This window comes from Xenopus tropicalis, chromosome 2 (assembly GCF_000004195.4).
Source record: "Xenopus tropicalis strain Nigerian chromosome 2, UCB_Xtro_10.0, whole genome shotgun sequence".
Lineage (NCBI taxonomy): Eukaryota > Metazoa > Chordata > Amphibia > Anura > Pipidae > Xenopus > Xenopus tropicalis.
In genome coordinates, this window is record NC_030678.2 from 144,711,445 (window position 1) to 144,733,327 (window position 21,883).

Below are 21,883 nucleotides of genomic sequence, written 5' to 3' on the forward strand. Positions count from 1 at the left end.
TTTATAACCAACAAAGTCCCTTTCAACCGTTTAATAAATGTAGTTTCTTCGAAAAATCTCATTGCCCTAACAGATATATTCCAAAGGAAGCCCCTCTTAAACTGTATTTAATGACTGAGAGGGACAAGGCAATGACAAACCCCCACAAATGTCACAAAATAGACAATATTTATCACATATATGTAGAAAAGGTCTCCTAAGATGGTTTTAGAGAATTTTAAGTACATAAAAAAGGTGAGAAATCACAGTGTACCAAAGCATTTTGAAGGATACCATAATAGCACTTTACGGGGATCTCATAGATTACCCTTTTGGTGGCAGGTTACATTTAGAAACCTCAGATGATGTGAAACACTTTGTTGTCTCATATTTTTTGATCACTTTAATAGCTATGTGTTGTACATGTTATTTATAATACAAGCTGTCTTATGTATTTATCACACATGCCTTATCATGTATCCATTGTATATGCATTAACTGGAGTTTACATTTGCTTTCTAAATAGGTGTATCATTTACACTTTGTGACTATGATGGACCAATAGGGAAGCCTCGCCAGGTACCATTTCCCAGCACAGCTTTATTGCTTGCAGAGTTTATGTTCTTTTACCTGATTAAGTAAGGTGGCATCCAAGAATTCAAAGAGAAATGGCCTTCTGAATGCATCTTCAGCAAAAATCTTAATTTTGTACAGTTGGTGACATAGGATTCTGGCTGTCCAAGGGTCCATGGAGTAGAGTGTTTCTTGCCACCACTCTGCTGAACCTACAAGACTGGGATTTTATCAGTCTTTGTATATCATTACTCTTTAGGGCTCTGGCACACGGGGAGATTAGTCGCCCGCGACTAATCTCCCCGAGTTGCCATCAGCTGCCATCCCACCGGCGAAAATGTAAGTCGCCGGTGAGATGGCACACGCGGCGGTGCCATTTCGGCAATTCGCCGAAAATGCCTCGCGAGGCAACTTCGGCGATTTGCCAAAATCGCCTGCGCAGCGTGTGCCATCCCACCAGCGACTTACATTTTCACCGGTGGGATGGCAATTCGGGGAGATTAGTCGCCCGCGAACAGGGAAATTTGTTGCGGGCGACTAATCTCCCCGTGTGCCAGAGCCCTTACAGCACGGCACCGCTGGACGATTCCCTTTAGGTATACTGTATCAGAGCTATTCCTTTATTTTTGTATACATTTATAGCTATCTCTCAGTTTATAGAACTTAGTTTAGAAATATCTTGCATTTTATAAAATGCTGTTAATCTTTAGCTATGGTTATCAAAAGTATAAGGCTCTCTCCTTATGTAAAGCTGCTTTTAGGGACCAGATAAGTCCCCCATGATAAATCTCCACTACTTACTAATATCCTACAAATGCCAGGCAAGGGGGACTCCTCCCTTGAGCCATCTCACTATACCCCATTGTTACATACCTTAATAAAACACCAGGAGACAGAAATGTGGTAAAATGGCCACAGCATTAATTCACATTTTATCAAATAAATAGGACCTTGCCAGCCTAACCCAAAGGAATATTCTAAAGCCAGAATTCCATCACTACTATGCTCTGCCGTTCCTCACTGAAGACTTGACTTTCACTTCCATAGTTGCCATTTGAGATCATGTCATTATATCCACCACTGTGTATTAGGCTGCCTCTCCCTAGAGAAAGGAAAGCCCCAAGAAGTGACCAGCAGGAGCTGCATCTCCCACCATGAGAGAAGTTCAGCAGCCCTTCTGTTGGTCCTAAATCTGCAGTGTTTCCATGATAGGAAATCTGAGCAGGCTGTCACCTAGCACAAGCAGGGAAAACATACAAGTCACTTTGAGTTTCCAAAGTCGCCTGAAGTCTCCTTTCAAGGCAACTTTGGAAAGCCAAAGTGAAGCATATGGTTTCCCACTGGTGATAATGTAAATCATAAATGCATTAATTGACTGCTTTAGAGGATGTTTATCGTGTGCAACTAATCTCCACAACTGTATTGAGCATGAAGGCGAAAAGCTGTTGGAGTGGCAAAATTAAGCCATTTTATACTGTTGTCAATAGAGCAATAAAACGCAAGGTTTTATAAAAGGAAAATGATTTGGCTGCCATTTGAAAACATCAAGTCCCTTGTTTGTGCTATACAAATTGGAATGCATTTAGTGCCCATGCAAACATTTTGGTCCAATTAAATTTGTTTGTAATAATGAACTATGCGAGAGAGAGAGAGAGGCCATTTGTAATTATCTAGATAATTTTAAATCAAACCAATTTGACTAATCTCCTACTCAATTTCTCGGGAAACATCAGGATGCTTATACAGATTTTATAGTATAAATGGGATGGAAATGGCACAGATTGACTAATGATATATGAATTACTGTACTGCATTGACAAAAAGGGTCTTTGGCTCATAGGTTGTTTTTGATCTTTAAATTCAGTGATTAAAAGAAATGAATCCAAGTTGAAATGTAGAGAGATAATTACCACCATGCCCGTTCTCAGAAGAAAGCAATGGACTGTCTGTGTTACATCAGCTGCGTGGATCTGGTTATGGTAAGGATTCTTATATTTCCCATAACCACTTTCCAGAGAGTCCAAAAAACTCATGAGGAATGCAACAGGAATCTAAAGAAAAGAAGGGAACTTTAAGTTATGAAAGGAATTGTATATCAAGCAGAATGGACCACACTAGAGAGCAAATTTACCAACATTTTGCAGCCTAGAACAGAAACCATATATAGTTTTGAAACCTTTTATTACTGCTTGTAAACTGGGAAAATTCAGCGTTTTACTTCATCTGTAATGCAATAGTCTGAATTATTCTCCCTTTCTAAGGTAATGATTGACCACACAGGAGCCTATCGCCTAATATTAACTTGTTGGCTAGCCTATAGGCTGCGTCACTAATTGACTACTGACCAAAGTCTCTGACTAACAGCCATCTGCATCTTTTGGCCAAGGTAAAAAGAAAAGAAATGTAATGAGTTGTGGCTTTGTCCAGCTTCCTACTTTACTTGATTTCCCAATTGGCCCACAATCCTATTCCCTAAGCCTTTCCAGCAATATTTAACTGCAGAGCATAACTCAGTGACACTCCCCTGAGAACGGACATAGCGGGGTCCCACTTAACCTCTGTGACACCCTTCAGTGTCCCTGGATCACCTCCAGTTGAATCTCCTGGGAAATCTTCTTATTCTCTATTCATTATGATTCCCTCATTAACAGAAAGTATAACCTCGAAGAGATACCTTCAATCTACCAGTCCTATGTTGGAGCTCAAACCTGCTCTTTCTAGCTCAACCTGTCTGCTTTACACTCATACCTATTTATTTACCTATTTACATACTTGAGAACAAAACAAAAAAATATCTAAACCCAGAATTTTCTAACTTGAAAACTAACCAAACTTAAATGTGCGCTATTTAAATAACTTTTGCCTGTAATTTCAAGTCATGAAACAAGGAGGCCTATTTATCAAAATTTTAATTTTTACCAAACTTGGATGTTTGCTTATTTGTTTAAAAAAAAAATCAAATCAAATCAAATTATTTCCAATGAGTCTACAAACTCAATGAAAAGAAAATTGCTTACATGTTACCTAGGGCAACTCCCATTGACATAAATTTACAAACTTTTACTTGGTATACATTTTACAATCGAGTTGTTCTAATTTTTTGTGCCTAATAAATATTAAACATTCAAGTTATGGAAACCATAATTCCAAATCATTCGTTTTTAGTGCAAAAAGAAAATTGAATTTGAACGTTGATTAGTCTGCCCTTTAAAGTTGTACATGAATTATCAAATAAATATAAAATTTCTTTCCATTTCCCACTGAGATAAGGTTCCGAAAAACAAAAACAGCTGGTTTTCTGTGCATTTTTTAACATTTGTAAATGTATGAAAATGTTTCCTGCCTTTGCATTTCTACAAATGTAATTAGCTCTACAGATTTCCTGCACAGTCTGTTCTGTACAATTAGACAGTGGGATTATTTTTGGAGTAGTGATGAGTGAATCTGTCCCGTTTCGCTTTGCCGTAAAATACGTGAAACGTCAAGAAAATTCACGAGGCAGCACAAAATATGCGAGGCGCGTTAGTTGCGTGATTTTTTTATCGCACGTGTCTTTTTTTGATGCTACCGTGACTTTTTTCTGCTGCAAGGAAGTTTGGCAAAACAATTCGCAGTGGTGAAATGAGGAAATTTGCTGCGAATCCACGCCTGGAGAAAATATTTGCTCATCACTACTTGGGAGTAATTGCTGCAAACAGACTCCTCTTTCGTTACTGTGTCTTTTATTGGAATTTTAAACTATTTTACTGCACTACATCTTCATATTATTTCCTAATCTGCTGATAGACTCACCTCTGGGTTCACCATTAAAGCACAAATACCATTGTTCTGTCAGTGACAGGAAGTGAAGAGAAGCTGCAGAAGCTTTTACTTTACCTACCCCAAAGTGCATCAGAAAATTATAATAAGATACCTTTCCAGATGAGACTTTTAGTTTGGACAGAAAAATTGTGATTTGATGGTACAGGTATGGGATCTGTTATCCGGAAAACCCGTTATCCAGAAAGTTCCAAATTACGGAAAGGCCATCTCCCATAGACTCCATTATAAGCAACAAAATAAAAACTGTAGTACCGTGTTAGCCAGTGTCAAAAATAATAATAAAGAAACAACAAAACACAGATACAAGAGTATTGTAGAAATGATACCTATATTGGCTAACAATAAAAATACATCGCTAGCTTTCGGAGCTCTAAGGCCCCTACATTCTGCCTGATGAAGTGGCCTTAGAGCTCCAAAAGCTTGCAATGTATTTTTATTGTTAGCCAATATAGGTATCATTTCTACAATACTCTTGTATCTGTGTTTTGTTGTTTTTTTATTATTACATTATAAGCAAATAATTCTAATTTTTGAAAATAATAAAACAGTACCTTGTACTTGATCCCAACTAAGATATAATTAATCCTTATTGGAAGCAAAACAATCCTATTGGATTTATTCATTATTTAAATGATTTTATTAGCAGACAAATTATGGAGATCCAAATTACAGAAAGATCCTTTATCCAGAAAACCCCAGGTCCCGAGCATTCTGGATAATAGGTCCCATACCTGTATGTAATGTGAGGTTTGACATAAATTCAACCCACACCCAGTTGGTATATACAGATCCATGTCTGACCCACCCATCTTTGATGTCACTAAAGGGGCAGAATGGAGCAGGCGCAAATCTATAAATTTGGACTGCTGGAGGTGGAAGTAGGGCATATATGTGTGATTAGCTAACAGCTTGTAAAGTTTGGGTATGTGTAGCAGAGTGGATGCTACAGTCTGACCAGCTGGGCCTGCTTAGCCCAAGCTGGCTATTCGAGAGGCCTGTATGGCTAGTCAGCCTACAGAGGGTATCTGAATGAGATATACTGTACATAGAGATAGAGGTGTGTGAACTCGACATACAGAAGTCTATGTGCCTGTATATACACAGTTGCCTGTCCAGAGGTCTGTCATACTGCTGCTACTGTGTTGTTACTGAACTGTTATGCTGCTGAAAGCTATTTTTGTTGTTTTAATATTTTAATGGAAAAAAACCTCCTTTGTTTTTCCACCTGTTGCTGTTGGCTGAAATAAAATCCATTTTTTAAGAGACTTTTTCCTGTCCTGACACTCTCGTCAGCTTTAGGTATATTTAGCTGCCTTGCAACACCTGGGTCCTGAGTTCAATCCCAGCCCTGGCAGTCTCTGCAAGGTTATACTGAATGTTCTCCCTGTCTCTGTGGGTTTCCTCTGACCACTTCAAGACATACAAGCTAATTGGCTTTATGTAGCATTAACCCTAGTATGTGTGTGAATGTGTTCACAAGCTCTATTGGATCAGGGACTGATGACCAATGCCTGTAAAGTTGGCACTATAGGATAATAATATAGAGGGGACAAAACCAAAGGTCAGTATGTACCCAACATACAACAGAGTAAACGTCTTTATCAGACTTATTTCTTAAGGTACTGTACCTTGAATCTGCTGTTGAGATTGTGCCTGCTCAGAAGTTCAAAGACAATGGTTTTCAATGCATGATCCTCACTCACTCTGTTCAACACAAACACATCAAAGTCCCACAGGTCCAAGTGCTGAAAAGACAAATAGAAGAAACATAATTTTTCTAACTACAAATTTATTTATCTGCTAATGATTTCAAATCCACTAATAGCAAGCCTGGCACTAAATTCAATGAGCTGCGGCCAATAGCTTTTCTTAAACAACCCAAGAACCAGAGCAGCTAGATTGCAACTATAACTTTCAAGAAAAACATATGAATAGAGAATGCAATGTATGCATTAACTGATGGGTTACTGTAATAAAATCAGAATGTGGAGTTGCCATTAAACTGATTCAGTGCTTGTGCTATGTATAGCCTCAAGAATCAGTTTGGAGGAAGGTTTTATGGCTGATTACATTTCATAGAGCATTTTGTCACACAAGAGTTGCCACATTTAAATAACCATGCCAGAATGGAATCCACAAGGTCTAATTAAAAAGGAGTGAACATTACAGCTTAGCTATTTTAAATAACTTTAAGACTCAAAATGCAATTTTTTGCTACAAAATGTACCAAACTTTGTAATGCCCTTCAGTGTCAATTAAAATTAAGCTTGGTTAAATTACACTGTTTGTTCTTCCAAAAATCTATGTGACTGTATACCCCACCAGCTGCACTGCCCTGAACCTACCGGATAGGAAGGAGGATAAACCATAAGTAGCTGGCAGCCATTCAAACGGAGACACTCCATTACAGACTTGTAAAAACAGAGGTGCTTATAAAACACAGGCATATATTCAGCCTTCTGCATTTTGTACTGTAACTAGCACTTAATCATCCATGAGTAACTGTTATTTACAGCATGTATCCCTATATGTAATAAAAAGCACAACGTTTGCACAGGAGCAGTAACCATTAGCAACCAATACAATGTTTGCTTTTAAACAGGTGACTAATAAATGTTTCCTGCTTATTGGCTGCTATGGGTTACTGCTTCTGGGCAAACTTACCCCATATGTAATAAAAGGCACTAAGTAACAGTAACCCATAGCAGCCAATTAGATGTTTGTTTTTTAAACTGGTGACCAGTAAAATCTACCTGCTGATTGGTTCATATACTCCTCCTGGGCACACATAGTGCCTTTTATTATATAAACTCATTAGTGTTACATGGACTATCTTTATTGTATTTTATTTGAGATACAATACTGCTCAGTACTGCTATTTCCAAGTTGGGTCTTCACTAATTCTTGTTGGGCTAGGATTACTGCATCGGGAATACCTTAACCTGCCAGTTTTAACCCATTACAAACTATTGCTTCCCCTATAGCTACTTAGTTACATATTTGAAAAGTAAATTTCCCTTCAACAAAAGAAAAAAAAAACATCATAAAAATATTTAGATAATTTTTAGGTGATAATATTTTAAGCTGATATGATAAATAATGTCTTTTTTCATGGATCTCCTTTGTTCACTGCTTGTAGAAATTTGATTTGATCTAGTTTTCACTATGCTGACTAAAAGAGATTTTTTAGTGATTCTGATGCCACTTACAACTCAGTTATATTGTCGGCAATGTCAACAAGCCCTAAGGTCTCTTCTTCTAACATGTGATCCTGAAAGTTTGCATGAAATAGGCAATAACTGTAACCCAAGTTTTATCACCCTACACTTTTGCCTTTAGAGGCTAAGGTCTTTAGAGCATTATATCTAAATACCTATGTCATCTGACCTTTGGGTTTCCTCTGTCCTCTGACCTTTAACTATAATCATTTATTTTGATTTAATATAGCATACAAGGCTCAATAAAAGCAGCCTATTGGCTGTATAAGGGGCCACCTATTTTGAAGTGCATGTTTTGACGCGGCCACATCTATTTTGACGGCCCGCACCCATTTTTACGCGACCACATCCATTTTTATGCGACTAACATTTTTTTGAAAAAAAAACGCTCATCGCTAATTGAGATATTTTCCATAATATGTTTCTGAAATCATTGGACATCAAAAGACCTCCTAGTAGAAATATTATGAAAATGAAAATTTAATAACTGCATCTCATGGAAGAAACACTAAATATAAAAAATGACAAATTCTATATCATTTGAGAAATAATGTATTTATTCTTCACTATCCCCTCTTCACTATCTGTCTCTCTTCATTGTCTCTTCATGCAGGAGCCAGAGCCTGATGGACAATTAGATGTAATGTATAACTGCTGTGTGCTCTCCTTGCCTAGACAATGTATAACAGCTAAATGTCTTTCAAAGTAACTGACTCTGGCACAAAGCTGCAGGTAGGGAGATAAATTGCTGAGGGGGAGGATATTGAGTATCAACACATACTGCATTTTTAATTTATTTTTCTTACAACACACATCCATGAAGCTTATATTATATTTTCATTTTCACAAGTTACCTTTTAAATGATCATGCTCCCTCTCTATACATTTGTGTTTCTAGGGAAAGGTGGAAGAGACAATTGCATTGTATATCATTACCCATAGTAAGTTTTGTTCTTAGGTGTTTTGCCCTGATCAAAGAGCTGCAGCTGGGGGAATGAGTAGTCTTTGGGACTGATGCATTTATTATTAAAAGGTACTCTTCTCAAGAAAAACCAAGTACAGAGGTTCTAATATAGATATTACATCAAGGAGGCCTGGGAGGCCCTAATTTACAAAAATATTATAAGACCGCACAACAATGCAATTGTTGGCCTGGTCCCATTGGTCTGGGGCCATATTGAAAATAATTTGGTTAAAGAAGTCTTCCCCTCATATGGACTCCCATGTCCTGAACTCCTGCTGCAATGCTTTCAGCCACCTGACTTACCTTTCAATATGGTCCAAAGGCTAAACACAACCATAAATTCATATTCACATGGCCCTTTACTGCTGCATATTTGAAAAACCCAATATTCCAACCAGGCACCAACCTGTGTTTTTACTGCAGGTGGGAAAAACTATTCAACCTGCTTAACCAACAGACACATGCAATTCTGCCAAACAAGTTGAAATAGACACCACAGGTAAATATCAGTAACAGTTTGAATGGCTTATGTGCAAGGTCTGTGCAACACGGGTGCAGAGGAAAGGGACAGACCTCAGATATTATACACTATGGAAATGGTAGTGATTCTGCATTAAATCATTTTAAATAAGAACTGATATCAGAACACTCATCCTACTCAACAATACTACTCACAGCTTTAATGATGGTTACAGTGTTAGTTATCTAGAATGACTACATGTCAGTACCTTTAAACTGTTAACAACAGCCGCAGAATAATTTGGTCCAACTGCTGTGTATGATCTCCGAAACATTCTGCACGAAAAAGGGAGACAGGAATTATCATTTTATATCTTTTTTTTCCTAAGAAGAAATATTTTTAAATTTAGATATACAGCAGGGTTTCCCCCTTGCAGCTTCCTTTTCCAGAAAATAGCAAAGCAATGCCATGATCTGCCAAATTTAGGATGGACGTGGAATTGATTTGAGTTCTAATGCCAGAGGAGCTATCCAAACATGGGAAACAGAAAGAGACATATTGTTCCTTCTGAACTGCTTTAATTGTATAAGCAGCCTTGCGGCAGAGACTGCAGTGCTAAGGAAAGGGTCTGTGTGCATAGAACAACTGCCTAATCAAGCACAATCCCTAATTATTTCAGGTATACTTACATGAATAGGCATTTAAATAGCTCCTAGAAGGCAGAATGATCAGGAATGAACGAAGCACTTGACTAAACAGTACGATTCATAGTTACAAGATACATAGGCTCCAATTTTACATTTCAAATTATTGCTTACAGTCACCACAGACAATACAAACAGGGACTTATACTCAACTGCAAATTGTAGCATTAAAGCTGAATCTCCTGCAGTCAGAGAAACATACTTATGCTAAAACACCCTAATCTTCTGTAAAAGATGATCATGTACAAGCTTTACACATACAAAGGGAGGCTGTCTGAATATGTATGCTTTCTAGTTCAAGCAAATAGCTTATTGTTAGTGCATAGGAGGGATAAGCTGCATTTATAGCGCATGTGCTTGTTGTTGTTCCAAGTACTCCTTAGCACCTACAGCTAGCGTGTTAATTGCAATTAATGCAACTTTAATCCACATGACTCGTGCCCTCAAAGTAGGCTTAGTGCCACTATCCATTATAAAGCCATGGCCAACTCAATTACATGATGTGTAGCACTGCAGCATCTGTGCACTGCCGATATGTTAGGGTTTCTAGATCATATAAGAAATATTGGAAGCTTTTAATAAACGTGGCTTGCTGGGCTATACTGGTGCAAACTGGTTGCTTTATTATGAAAAGCAAATAGTGCAAGCCTTTCATCTGAAATTTCTAGACAATTTTAAGATCTGGTAACCTCAATATATATGATGCATACTTGGGTGTTATAAATTTGTATCCCCGTCTGCAAGTAATGTTGCTCAGTATTTAATATTGCTCCCCAAGACTTCCATTGCTACTGTTCTCCACAGAAGAAAATGGAACAGTCAGTGGCTCAATCCCCCTTACATCACATTCTTCCATCTCTTTCATCCCCAAACTATGACAGCAGGAAGAATGGGCACCTTTCCACGAAGATTCCCGCCTGTACTGCATGGACAATGCTGCGAAACCTGGGCTTCTCCTCAGACCTCCGGCCAGTTGACCTTGTCTGCTGGGTGAATGTGGAGGCCAGCCAGTCCCGGACTTCAGATGGAACAGAGTCTGATCGCATTTCTGGTAGCTCATCGTCTGTGTCTAAAATCTGTCTGTGGAATGGAAAAACAAAACATCACGCACGAGTGGAGACTAAATTAAACTACTTTCCATGTTATGTCAACTTAACTATATTCTAATTTTAATAAATATTCTTAAATACTGAATATAGAAACCATTAAACGCAGGGGCATATTTGTTACCCGTCTGCATTTTGCTAGGTTCACATTTACCAAGCTCTGTTCTGCACTGGAACAATTTATTGCAAACAATTTCTTATAAAGATTTGTCCAAATGATTGTTAATTCTTTCAGTTTGTATTAGGGATTAAGGAGAGAGATGGTTTTAGCAGTGTTTGGCTGAGGTACTTTGGGCACAGTGGGAACCCAAACTGTAGGGCATCCCTGGCAACCGCTGAAAATCCCATACATACTGCTGGTGGCTACCAGCTCCTGCTAATAACTATATAATATTGAGAAGGGGTGGGGCCCATTGGGATTTTTACCAGAATCCCTGGCGGCTAGTCCAACCCTGGGTGTTAAAGCTATTTGCTTGCTTCAAAACTTTGAGAATTGCTCCTAAATTAAAGGTCCAATTAATATTTATGTTCTTACCTTGTCTCATCGATATAAACCGCTTCCAACAGCGATGCTGTGTATTCCAAGTTTTTTTTCAACTCTACGATGTTGACCTCTCCATTTTCTAGTTGCTTTACCATGTACTTCAGGCTGAAGGAAAAGAAAGGACATGCTGTGACTGAAAATCTTACTGGCATTATACTAAAACTATTTGTCCAAAGGTGCATTTACAAAAACAACAAATGTGTATTTGCACTTTTTAGATTAAGTTCATATGTTCATATTGTCACACAGCCTTCAATTCGCTTTCTGACCCAATACTCTAATGATTTAAAATGACATATTTAGGGTATGACAATATTTTTAAACCTATCAAAGGGGGTCACAAAGCAATATTTCATGACCACCTGACAAAATTTAAATGATGCTTTCCAGTCCAAAAACCTGTAATATTGTGGCATCTGTTCTTGGGTTGGGCAACCTGTGCTGTTTAGTGCCTCAGAACTCACTGTAAAATTGTAAGTGCTGGAATTTGTCTTCTTGCATTTTATAAGCCTAAGCTTCCCAGACTTCAGAAAGATTACTGACGGGACAATCATCCATTCCATACTTTGGAGAGGGGAAAGGGTGCATTTCTGTCCTCACACTTTTAATAGTTAAAAAAAAACATTATTTTCTCTGTCTCTTCCTCTTGGGAAATCGGGAAACCATAGTAATTTCATGCTAAAAAAATTAATTACAGCTTTTTTGCACAACAGAATGGTTTCTGGCTTGAGAGAGTTAAGCTCCTGCTATTCCCTTTGGTGTTCCTCTGTCAGAAGGAAAGAGCCGGCGCACTACCCGAGCTTATTTTTTAAACTCTGGCATCCTGAGGCCCAGAAAAGCCCAGTGAAGTAGAAAATGAAATGCGGAAATGAACTCTCAGGAGGGGCAGAGACCTAGAATTTAATTTTGTGGCATGGGGAAGTGACAAGATTTCCATAGCTGTTTTGTACACAAACTGATGATGCTTGTGTGTGAAACTGGAGGAAAGACCATGAGCAATGCTGCCAGAGGGGGAGGGTTATATGGTATTCATCAATGAAAGAATAGTTCAACTGGATCCATGAACCAAATGCAGTAACTTGTTTACTAAATGGCCAGTCAAAATGCAGGTAAAAGCATAAAAGCAAAATCATATCAGCAGCCAGCGTGTCTCATTTATTAAGCTTATAGGGAACAATTTTGCACCCATAAAAATGCCATACGGGAAATTTTTTAACCATGCAGCTTGTTAAGTTTGGTGCAACTAAGTATAGCAACAACTACTGAGAACGTGTATCAGAGGGCAAATCAATGTGCAAGAAAGCCCTGATTGCTTTTGACCACAAATAAATTTACATTTTCCTTAGTGCTCAAGATATGTTTTACTGTTTCAACCAAATAGCTTGCAAGTTACGTGTAAGCAAATGCCCGTACTATAGTTATGTAATGCCCACATTGGCACCTCTGTACATCTTGTGCAATTTACAGTAGGACATACTGCATAAGGTGCACCTATTGTAGGGCTGACACCTTTCCTGGAACATAATATTGACTTATCTAGCCTTTGTCTGTATTAAAGGAAACCTATTCCCCTGAACAATGTAGGTCTCTATAAAAATATATTGCATTAAACGGCTCATGTGTAAAACCCTGCTTCACATAAATAAACCATTTTCATAAAAATATACTTTTATAGTAGTATATGCTATTGGGTAATCCTAAATAGAAAATTACCATTTTAAGTACTAATGGCCGCCCCCTGGTAACATACAAATTATGGTGCACACAAACAAACCAATGACACACATTTATGTTTAGGCACATCAGCCGATTAATGGACAAAGTTTTGTCTTTTATTCCCACACTTCTTCTTCTTTAACGCTGCATTACTTCCTGTCTCTGAGGGAGCACACAGCCCATCACAAAATGGTGGCTCAAGGGAAAATATGTAAAAGGGCAATATTTACTGATATATATATTCCAGTTTGGCCAAATTCATTAAAAGTCCGCCTAATATGATATAGACTATCTGCTGGTTTAGTATTCATTCTGGTCTTATGGTTTTCCTTTAATAACATTGATCTAGATTTAGTGCATTTTTATACAGAAGGCGGGACAACTTGAACAAACTTTTGTGATGTGCACTGGCATTCTAGGGGTTAAAATTACATTGTGGAGAACTGCGACAGTTTGCACTTGCCTATTGTTACATAATGCTCATCATTAATGTTGTTTTAAGCATGTAATCTAAGCACATGTAAGTTTCAGTGTGTAGGAGCAGTTTCATGGGGTAAAACTTGCCAGGGATAAATATTTCCACCCGTAAATTCAAAAATGACAATGTAACAAAATTGCACAAACATCTGCATTTACCTTGGATATTTTGCAAAAGCTACTATGGTCAAGAACAGAATGGCAAAGTCAGTGATGGGTAGGACAGCCAGGCAATTATAATAGTATTATTGAGAAATGAATGCATATTATATTCCTATGGATATTCTCCCTGGCTTCTATAAAGGTATTTCTGACTGAGGTATATATTTTGCTGAGGTAGGTGCTACAAAGTAGCCCTTGTGTTGTAGCTAGAAGTAGACTGACGCAAACTAAATCATTCATGTCCAAGGCAATACTATTTTCCCCGAGAACCTTATTTCCCAATGCCCCACTGCCAGTCAGCTGGTTCTCCAGAGGTGTTCACCAATGGCCTCCAATCCATGTAGATGCAAACCACGGCTCCTATATATTTAAATGACATAGCACATTCTGTACAAATTCATAGAAGTATGAAACAAACAAACATAACCCACCCTTTACTATAGGAACATTTTAGGCAGCAGTTTTATCCTGCCAAACATGCAGTACATCTAATACAATAAATGCTGTTGCCTCAATGAGTGTTCAAATGACTTAATCCCAGCACCTAACAATGCCCTCCTGTCTTTGCCACATGCTACACTGCTTAATATGCTTTCTCTGCACGTTGTCTCCTTCAGTGTGTCCTTGCCCCGAGCCACCAGCCGTTCAAAAATTGATTTTTCCTTTTACGCTTTCAGCTTGCAACTAATTGAATAGATGCTACCTGTGATTATGACATGGCTGTTGTATCAGGCAGAGGACAGACTGGCTGTGCCAAGCAAAGAAATATCCAGACACAATAAGCTAAGTTTTTCCAGAGTTCCCCTTATTTATATTAATATATGTCTGCCAGGGTGATGCTGGTTCAAGTGGTATAAGGCCTGAGATCCGGATGGAGAAGGAAAGATACAGTTGTGAGAAAAGGAGACCTTAGCAAGGAAGATGAAAACTGCAAACACTGTCACTTCTAAGAAATCAAAGATTAAAAGCAAATGTAGGGCTTTTATGTTTAGTGAAATCAACATATACTTGGCAAATGGTCTGAGACATACACCAATATGGTGAAACTAAAGAGCTCTCTATAAACTGTGCATTAAGCTAAATTCTACACAAGGCACATTTAGGGGCACATTCAAGAAATCACGAGTTTGAATCCCAAATGGGAAAAATTCGGATTGGATACGATAATTTTTTAAGATCGCAAATATCACAAAAAGGCTTTATAAAAAATCCTATTAGCCATGATAATATCATATTGGCGATCCGAAAGTCACAACCTTTCCGACTTTGATCCTTCTGTGCATGATTTTGGGAAGCCTTCCATAGGAATCAATGGCACTCTGCAGCTCCAACCTGGCCCAAGGAAAGTCTCCCATAGGGCTCAATGGCACTCTGCAGCTCCAACCCGGCCCAAGGAAAGTCTCCCATAGGGCTCAATGGCACTCTGCAGCTCCAACCTGGCCCAAGGAAAGCCTCCCATAGGGCTCAATGGCACTCTGCAGCTCCAACCCGGCCCAAGGAAAGTCTCCCATAGGGCTCAATGGCACTCTGCAGCTCCAACCTGGCCCAAGGAAAGTCTCCCATAGGACTCAATGGCACTCTGCAGCTCCAACCCGGCCCAAGGAAAGTCTCCCATAGGACTCAATGGCACTCTGCAGCTCCAACCTGGGCCAAGGAAAGTCTCCCATAGGAATCAATGGCACTCTGCAGCTCCAACCTGGCCCAAGGAAAGTCTCCCATAGGGCTCAATGGCACTCTGCAGCTCCAACCTGGCCCAAGGAAAGTCTCCCATAGGGCTCAATGGCACTCTGCAGCTCCAACCCGGCCCAAGGAAAGTCTCCCATAGGGCTCAATGGCACTCTGCAGCTACAACCCGGCCCAAGGAAAGTCTCCCATAGGGCTCAATGGCACTCTGCAGCTACAACCTGGCCCAAGGAAAGTCTCCCATAGGGCTCAATGGCACTCTGCAGCTCCAACCCGGCCCAAGGAAAGTCTCCCATAGGGCTCAATGGCACTCTGCAGCTCCAGCCCGGCCCAAGGAAAGCCTCCCATAGGGCTCAATGGCACTCTGCTGCTCTAACCCGGCCCAAGGAAAGTCTCCCATAGGGCTCAATGGCACTCTGCAGCTCCAACCCGGCCCAAGGAAAGTCTCCCATAGGGCTCAATGGCACTCTGCAGCTCCAACCCGGCCCAAGGAAAGTCTCCCATAGGGCTCAATGGCACTCTGCAGCTCCAACCCGGCCCAAGGAAAGTCTCCCATAGGGCTCAATGGCACTCTGCAGCTCCAACCCGGCCCAAGGAAAGCCTCCCATAGGGCTCAATGGCACTCTGCTGCTCTAACCTGGCCCAAGGAAAGTCTCCCATAGGGCTCAATGGCACTCTGCTGCTCTAACCTGGCCCAAGGAAAGTCAAGGTAACGAAGCTTGAATGAATCCAAAACTTTTGTACTCAGCGCAAAAATACGATTTTACAAATGTATTGATCTGCCATCAATACAGCGTACCATGATAATAAATCTGTGAAACCGGTGGCTAAACATTTTTTGGAGTTTTGGCATAGATTACCAACATTTAGATATATTGCCATTGATCATGTGCCAATGCCCAAACGAGGTGGGGACAGGTATAGGCTCCTCCTTCAACGTGAAACTTTTTGGATTAAAAAGCTGTCACCAAGGGGTTTGAACGTACTGCTCCTTTAAAAAAGCTTCTCAAACATATTTAAAGGGGTGGTTCACCATTTGGTCAACTTTTCGTATGTTATACAATGGCCTATTATAAGCAACTTTCCAATTGATCCTCATTACTTATTTTTTTTTATAGTTTTTGAACTTTCTTCTCTCAGCTTGTAAATGGGGGTCACTGACCCCAGCATCCAAAAGCTACTGCTTGATGAGGCTACAGTTTTATTGTTACTGTTTATCATTAGCCTCTCATTCAAACTGCTCACTGGTTGCTAAGGTAATTTGCAAGCTCAACAAGATTCTAAATGATTAATAGTATGATCCATTTGGAGACTAATTATGCTATATATATTTACATACACTGGAACATAAAGCACCTTTACTTAGTATTTTACAGCTAGACTCTTTACTAATCTTCTTCCATGTCCATTTTTACCCTGTCTCTTGTTTATCCGAATGCCAAGTGCCCAATGGAAGTGCTCCTTGTATCTGCCTCCCAAGTCAGTATCCCCGCTGCTCCTATCTGCTGTTCTCCTTGGCTTCTCCTTCTCCTTCTCTTCAATTTTATTTCCAATCACTTCACACAGTAATATTTTACTTTCTTTCCTTATTTTACAGCCACTTGCTATGCACTCAGACAGTGCCACTTTCCTTCTGTTGCTAAGGGCATATTAAGAATGCAAATTGGCTTAAATGAAAATGCATAGTTCTCTTGATTGTTTAAACATAGCTAATGATCTCTTCTAACAGTGTTTTCCAGAGGAAAGCGACAAGATGAGCCATGAGCAGCTTCTCACATTTTATAGCAAAAGATATTTATCTTCTAAACAATTAAATGAGATGTGTTGGAAAAGAGAATCATTTGCATTCCATATCCCTCATATATGAACTCATTGTTCCTTAGTATTGCTTCCTATTCAAGCAAATAATACAATTACCTCCTTAAATATCGTTTGTAACAAACAAGATATTTTAAAGTTTTCTATCACAGAGGCATAGCAATCACGTATATATATTGTTAAAGTGCATTCACTTTTCTCCTTTATTCCTATTAAAGCTATGGCATTAAAGGATGTGTGATGTAAGGGTGCAGAGAAGTGACTTGACATGCCAGGCTGGAATACGATTCTGTAAATGGATATACTTTACCTCCAAAATTAGATGTGCCAAGCAATTGTTTATCCGTGTTACCCTTAATGCTTTATATTAAGCCTACAGATGTCTTTTCACCTGATTTTACAAGAATTGATCTTCCAGTAGAAACACAATATCTACTATATCTTGAGAAAGGGAACAATCATAAGATTCCTTGTGCTAAATACGTAAAAGTATACTATATATATATTATACTGTATATACTATACATATAAAAAACATTAAAATGATTATACATTGATCAGATATAGGCATATAAATATAGTTATATAATAAAATGGTCATACCTGGTTCTCTGGAATAAAGGCGGCCATACAGGGGCAGATTTTACCTGCCAACCTGGGTCCTTCAGTCCAAGTCAGCAGCTTATCTGTCCACATATGGGACACTCTGATGAGCCAACCCAACCATTATCAGGCCAAAAATCAGCCAATGTCGATCAGACAGGTTTAATAATCTCCTCGGAAGGATGACTGCATTGGCTGACTGATGCAGTCCTCCTCTGGCCACTTGTATCTCCATCATTACATAGTTACATAGTTACATAGGGTTGAAAAAAGACCAGAGTCCATCAAGTTCAACCCATCCAAGTAAACCCAGCACACACAACCCACACCTACCAATCTATACACTCACATACATAAACTATATATATACAACCACTAATACTAACTGTAGATATTAGTATCACAATAGCCTTGGATATTCTGATTGTTCAAGAACTTATCCAGGCCCCTCTTAAAGGCATTAACAGAATCTGCCATTACCACATCACTAGGAAGGGCATTCCCCAACCTCACTGCCCTCACTGTGAAAAACCACCTACGCTGCTTCAAATGGAAGCTCCGTTCCTCTAATCTATAGGGGTGACCTCTGGTGCGTTGATTGTTTTTATGGGAAAAAAGAACATCCCCCAACTGCCTATAATCCCCTCTAATGTACTTGTACAGAGTAATCATGTCCCCTCACAAGCACCTCTTTATCAGAGAAAACAACCCCAACCTCGACAGTCTCACCTCATAGTTTAAATCTTCCATCCCCTTTACCAGTTTAGTTGCACGTCTCTGCACTCTCTCCAGCTCATTAATATCCTTCTTAAGGACTGGAGCCCAAAACTGCACTGCATACTCAAGGTGAGGCCTTACCCGGGACCTATAAAGGGGCAAAATTATGTTCTCATCCCTTGAGTCAATGCCCTTTTTTATACAAGACAGCACTTTATTTGCTTTAGTAGCCACAGAATGACACTGCCTGGAATTAGACAACTTCTTATCTACAAAAACCCCTAGATCCTTCTCCATTAAGGAAACCCCCAACACACTACCATTCAGTAGATAGTTTGCGTTTATATTATTCCTACCAAAGTGCATAACTTTGCACTTATCAACATTGAACCTCATTTTCCAGTTTGCTGCCCAGTTTTCCAATTTTGTCAAATCGCTCTGCAAAGCGGCAGCATCCTGCATGGAACTTATAGTTTTGCACAATTTAGTGTCATCAGCAAAAATAGAAACAGTACTCTCTATGCCCACCTCCAGGTCATTAATAAACAAGTTAAAAAGCAAAGGACCAAGGACTGACCCCTGCGGTACTCCACTAACCACACTGGTCCAATTAGAAAATGTTCCATTTACCACCACTCTTTGTACTCTATCCTTCAGCCAGTTCTCTATCCAATTACAAATATTATGTTCTAGGCCAATATTCCTCAATTTGATCATTAACCTTCTGTGAGGTACTGTATCAAATGCTTCAGCAAAGTCCAAGTAGATGACATCAACTGCCATTCCAGCATCGAGGTTCCTGCTCACCTCCTCATAAAAGGCGACTAAATTAGTCTGGCAAGATCTGTTACGCATAAAACCACGCTGGCACAAACTAATAGTATTGTGAAATGCAATGTATTCAAGTACCTGTCCCTTATTACCCCTTCCAAAAGTTTTCCTACTACTGATGTCAGACTAACAGGCCTATAGTTTTCAGGCTGAGAACGGGATCCCTTTTTAAATAACAGACCTCAACGAATCCTAAAACATTATGTGAAGAGGCTTGGCAATCACAGCGCTCAGCTCATTTAATACTCTGGGATGAATCCCATCAGGAGAAGGATGAAAGGAGAGAGCTGCGCAGACTCAGGCCCCAGGAATGAAACATTTTTCTGAAAGAGGAAGTCTGATACAGAAGTACATGTTTACACAAAAGGAGACAAGAAATCCTGTGTTTATTTTGATAGAGGACTCAGTTTCTGTGAGTGCTTATGGCTGTATTTAATAGACCTTTCTGATAGAGCTTACTTAGTTTTTACCTTTCCTTCTGCTGTAATATGTGGCAATCTTGGTGTTTCCTCTCCTATAGAGTGCATGAAGGCTCAGTTAGTGTCAAGCTTTAGCGCCACTAAATTGGCCACTAAAGCTAGAACTCTGCAAATATATTGGGATAGACAACTAAAAATCCAACAAAGCAGAGCCCCTATTGTAGTGAATTAAAACAGAATTGCTATTCCCATAGAAGGATGACAGAAGAGTCTGAATACAATCTCACGAATATCTCTGTATATGTTCACAATTTACAAGAACAGATTCACCTATGAGTAATTTTTGAAAAAGTGTTGTTCGGCCCAATGCTATTTTAAAAAAGGGTTAGGAAATGCACATTGTATTTAATCTGGTTTCAAACTTTATGCAAGAAAACCCTGTAAAACCTTCAACTATAGCTATATGTATTTTTATCAGACTGACAGAAGTCATATAGAAACCAAAAGAGCAAGAGTTTAGGTATAGAAGGTAACCAGTAGCAAAGGAGGATAATGGCAAAGATGGTGCTGTTCTCTTGTTAAAAACGCCACAACTGTCAAACTGAGATCAAGATAACATTCTGCACTAAGTAAGACTGCAGAATATCAATATAATTCCCTGGGTGGCCAAATGTAACACAAACGATATCTGTACATGAAATAAAAGATTACAACAGATTGGGCGCCTTGCTGCAATGTTGTACTTGAATAGAGACAATCAAGACCAATTTCACTGAAAAGAGAGGCACACAGCCACTTTGTATTTGAAATCAGGGCTTATTTCTGCGCTGCTGGAAAACAAACGTATAACATACATGGCTGAATTCCCCTGTTTCTTTTAAATTTGTATCCTGCAGTGCACCTTTTATGTACTGGATTCAGAAAGCTTTACAGGCAAGAATAAGATCTATAACTCTCTTCAGCAGTGCAGTTTTTTGCTTGGCCTTAACCATTCAAAAGTCTTCCAAAATATGGCTTACTAAGCCCAAAATACATGTATGTATTTTGCAAGAATTGCTTATTTAAGGAGTCACTGATAGCAAAGGCACAAACACCATTTTCTTGTATACTTTATATAAAGTTCAGACTAGCAGACTCTTGCTGTGATGAAATTACAATGGGAATGCCTCTGCCAGCCTACTCAATAAAGTATTCTGCTGCATTGTTCTTTTTAGGATGCGGAAAATTAACTGGATGAAGTGAGAGACACAGTTAAACCCCGAAGGCACAGAACCAGCCAATGTATTCACATCTGCAGTGCTCAGAGAGCCTGGAAAACAGCAACGTCTGGTGCTGGGCAAGGCCACGTGGCTATAAGTGGGACAGAGCAGTGCATCCATTCAGGCACAATCTAAACATTACAAATCCATACCTCATAGCGATTAGATCTAACAAGTATAAAATAGCCTGTCTGCTTGTTCAACGTACAGCTCTAAACCTTCACCTGCCTGCAGTATATGCTAGAGCTGCTATTACAGTTACATAGTTAAGTTGGACTGAAAAAAATAACAGTCCATCAAGTTCAACCCCTCAAAATGAACCCCAGTGGAGATATATACACATACTTATACTGACCTTTTGTATCTATACATTGTCATTTATAAACAATATATACCAGTGCCTATACTAATTGTAGACTTCAGTATAACAATAGCCAAGGCAAAAATAGTATTGAGAGTTTCAATGCAGTCAAGTATCTTATTACAAAAGTTTTCCTACCACTGATGTCAGACTAACAGGCCTATAGTTTTCAGGCTGAGAACAGGATCCCTTTTTGAATAGTGGCACCACATTAGCCATTCGTCAGTCTCTAGGCACCATGCCAGACTAGAACTGGAGAAACATCAAAGGGTGTGGTTAGCAACAAGTTGCTCACAAGCTACTGACTGGGGATCACTGCTCTAGGGCCTGATCACCAGCACTGCTACCAGCAAGCTACAACTAAATGGCCTAACCGCCACAGGAGCCCATATATTGAGAGTTGATCCATACGTAATACTATTTGTACTCTGTACTACCTTTGGATAGAGGACACTGCCTTAAAACAC

General features: G+C 39.3%; 1 protein-coding gene across 3 annotated transcripts in view; it reads right to left on the minus strand.

Moving 5' to 3' along the window:
* Positions 1 to 21,883, minus strand: part of pde1b (phosphodiesterase 1B) — a 183,168-nt gene that overhangs the window by 21,836 nt on the left and 139,449 nt on the right. For all 3 annotated transcript variants that reach the window (XM_018091030.2, NM_001097267.1, XM_031895565.1), the window contains 5 exon segments: positions 11,362 to 11,475; positions 10,618 to 10,800; positions 9,285 to 9,351; positions 6,003 to 6,119; positions 2,463 to 2,603 (listed from right to left, as the gene is read on the minus strand). In XM_018091030.2, the coding sequence (XP_017946519.1) occupies positions 2,463 to 2,603; positions 6,003 to 6,119; positions 9,285 to 9,351; positions 10,618 to 10,800; positions 11,362 to 11,475 (622 nt within the window).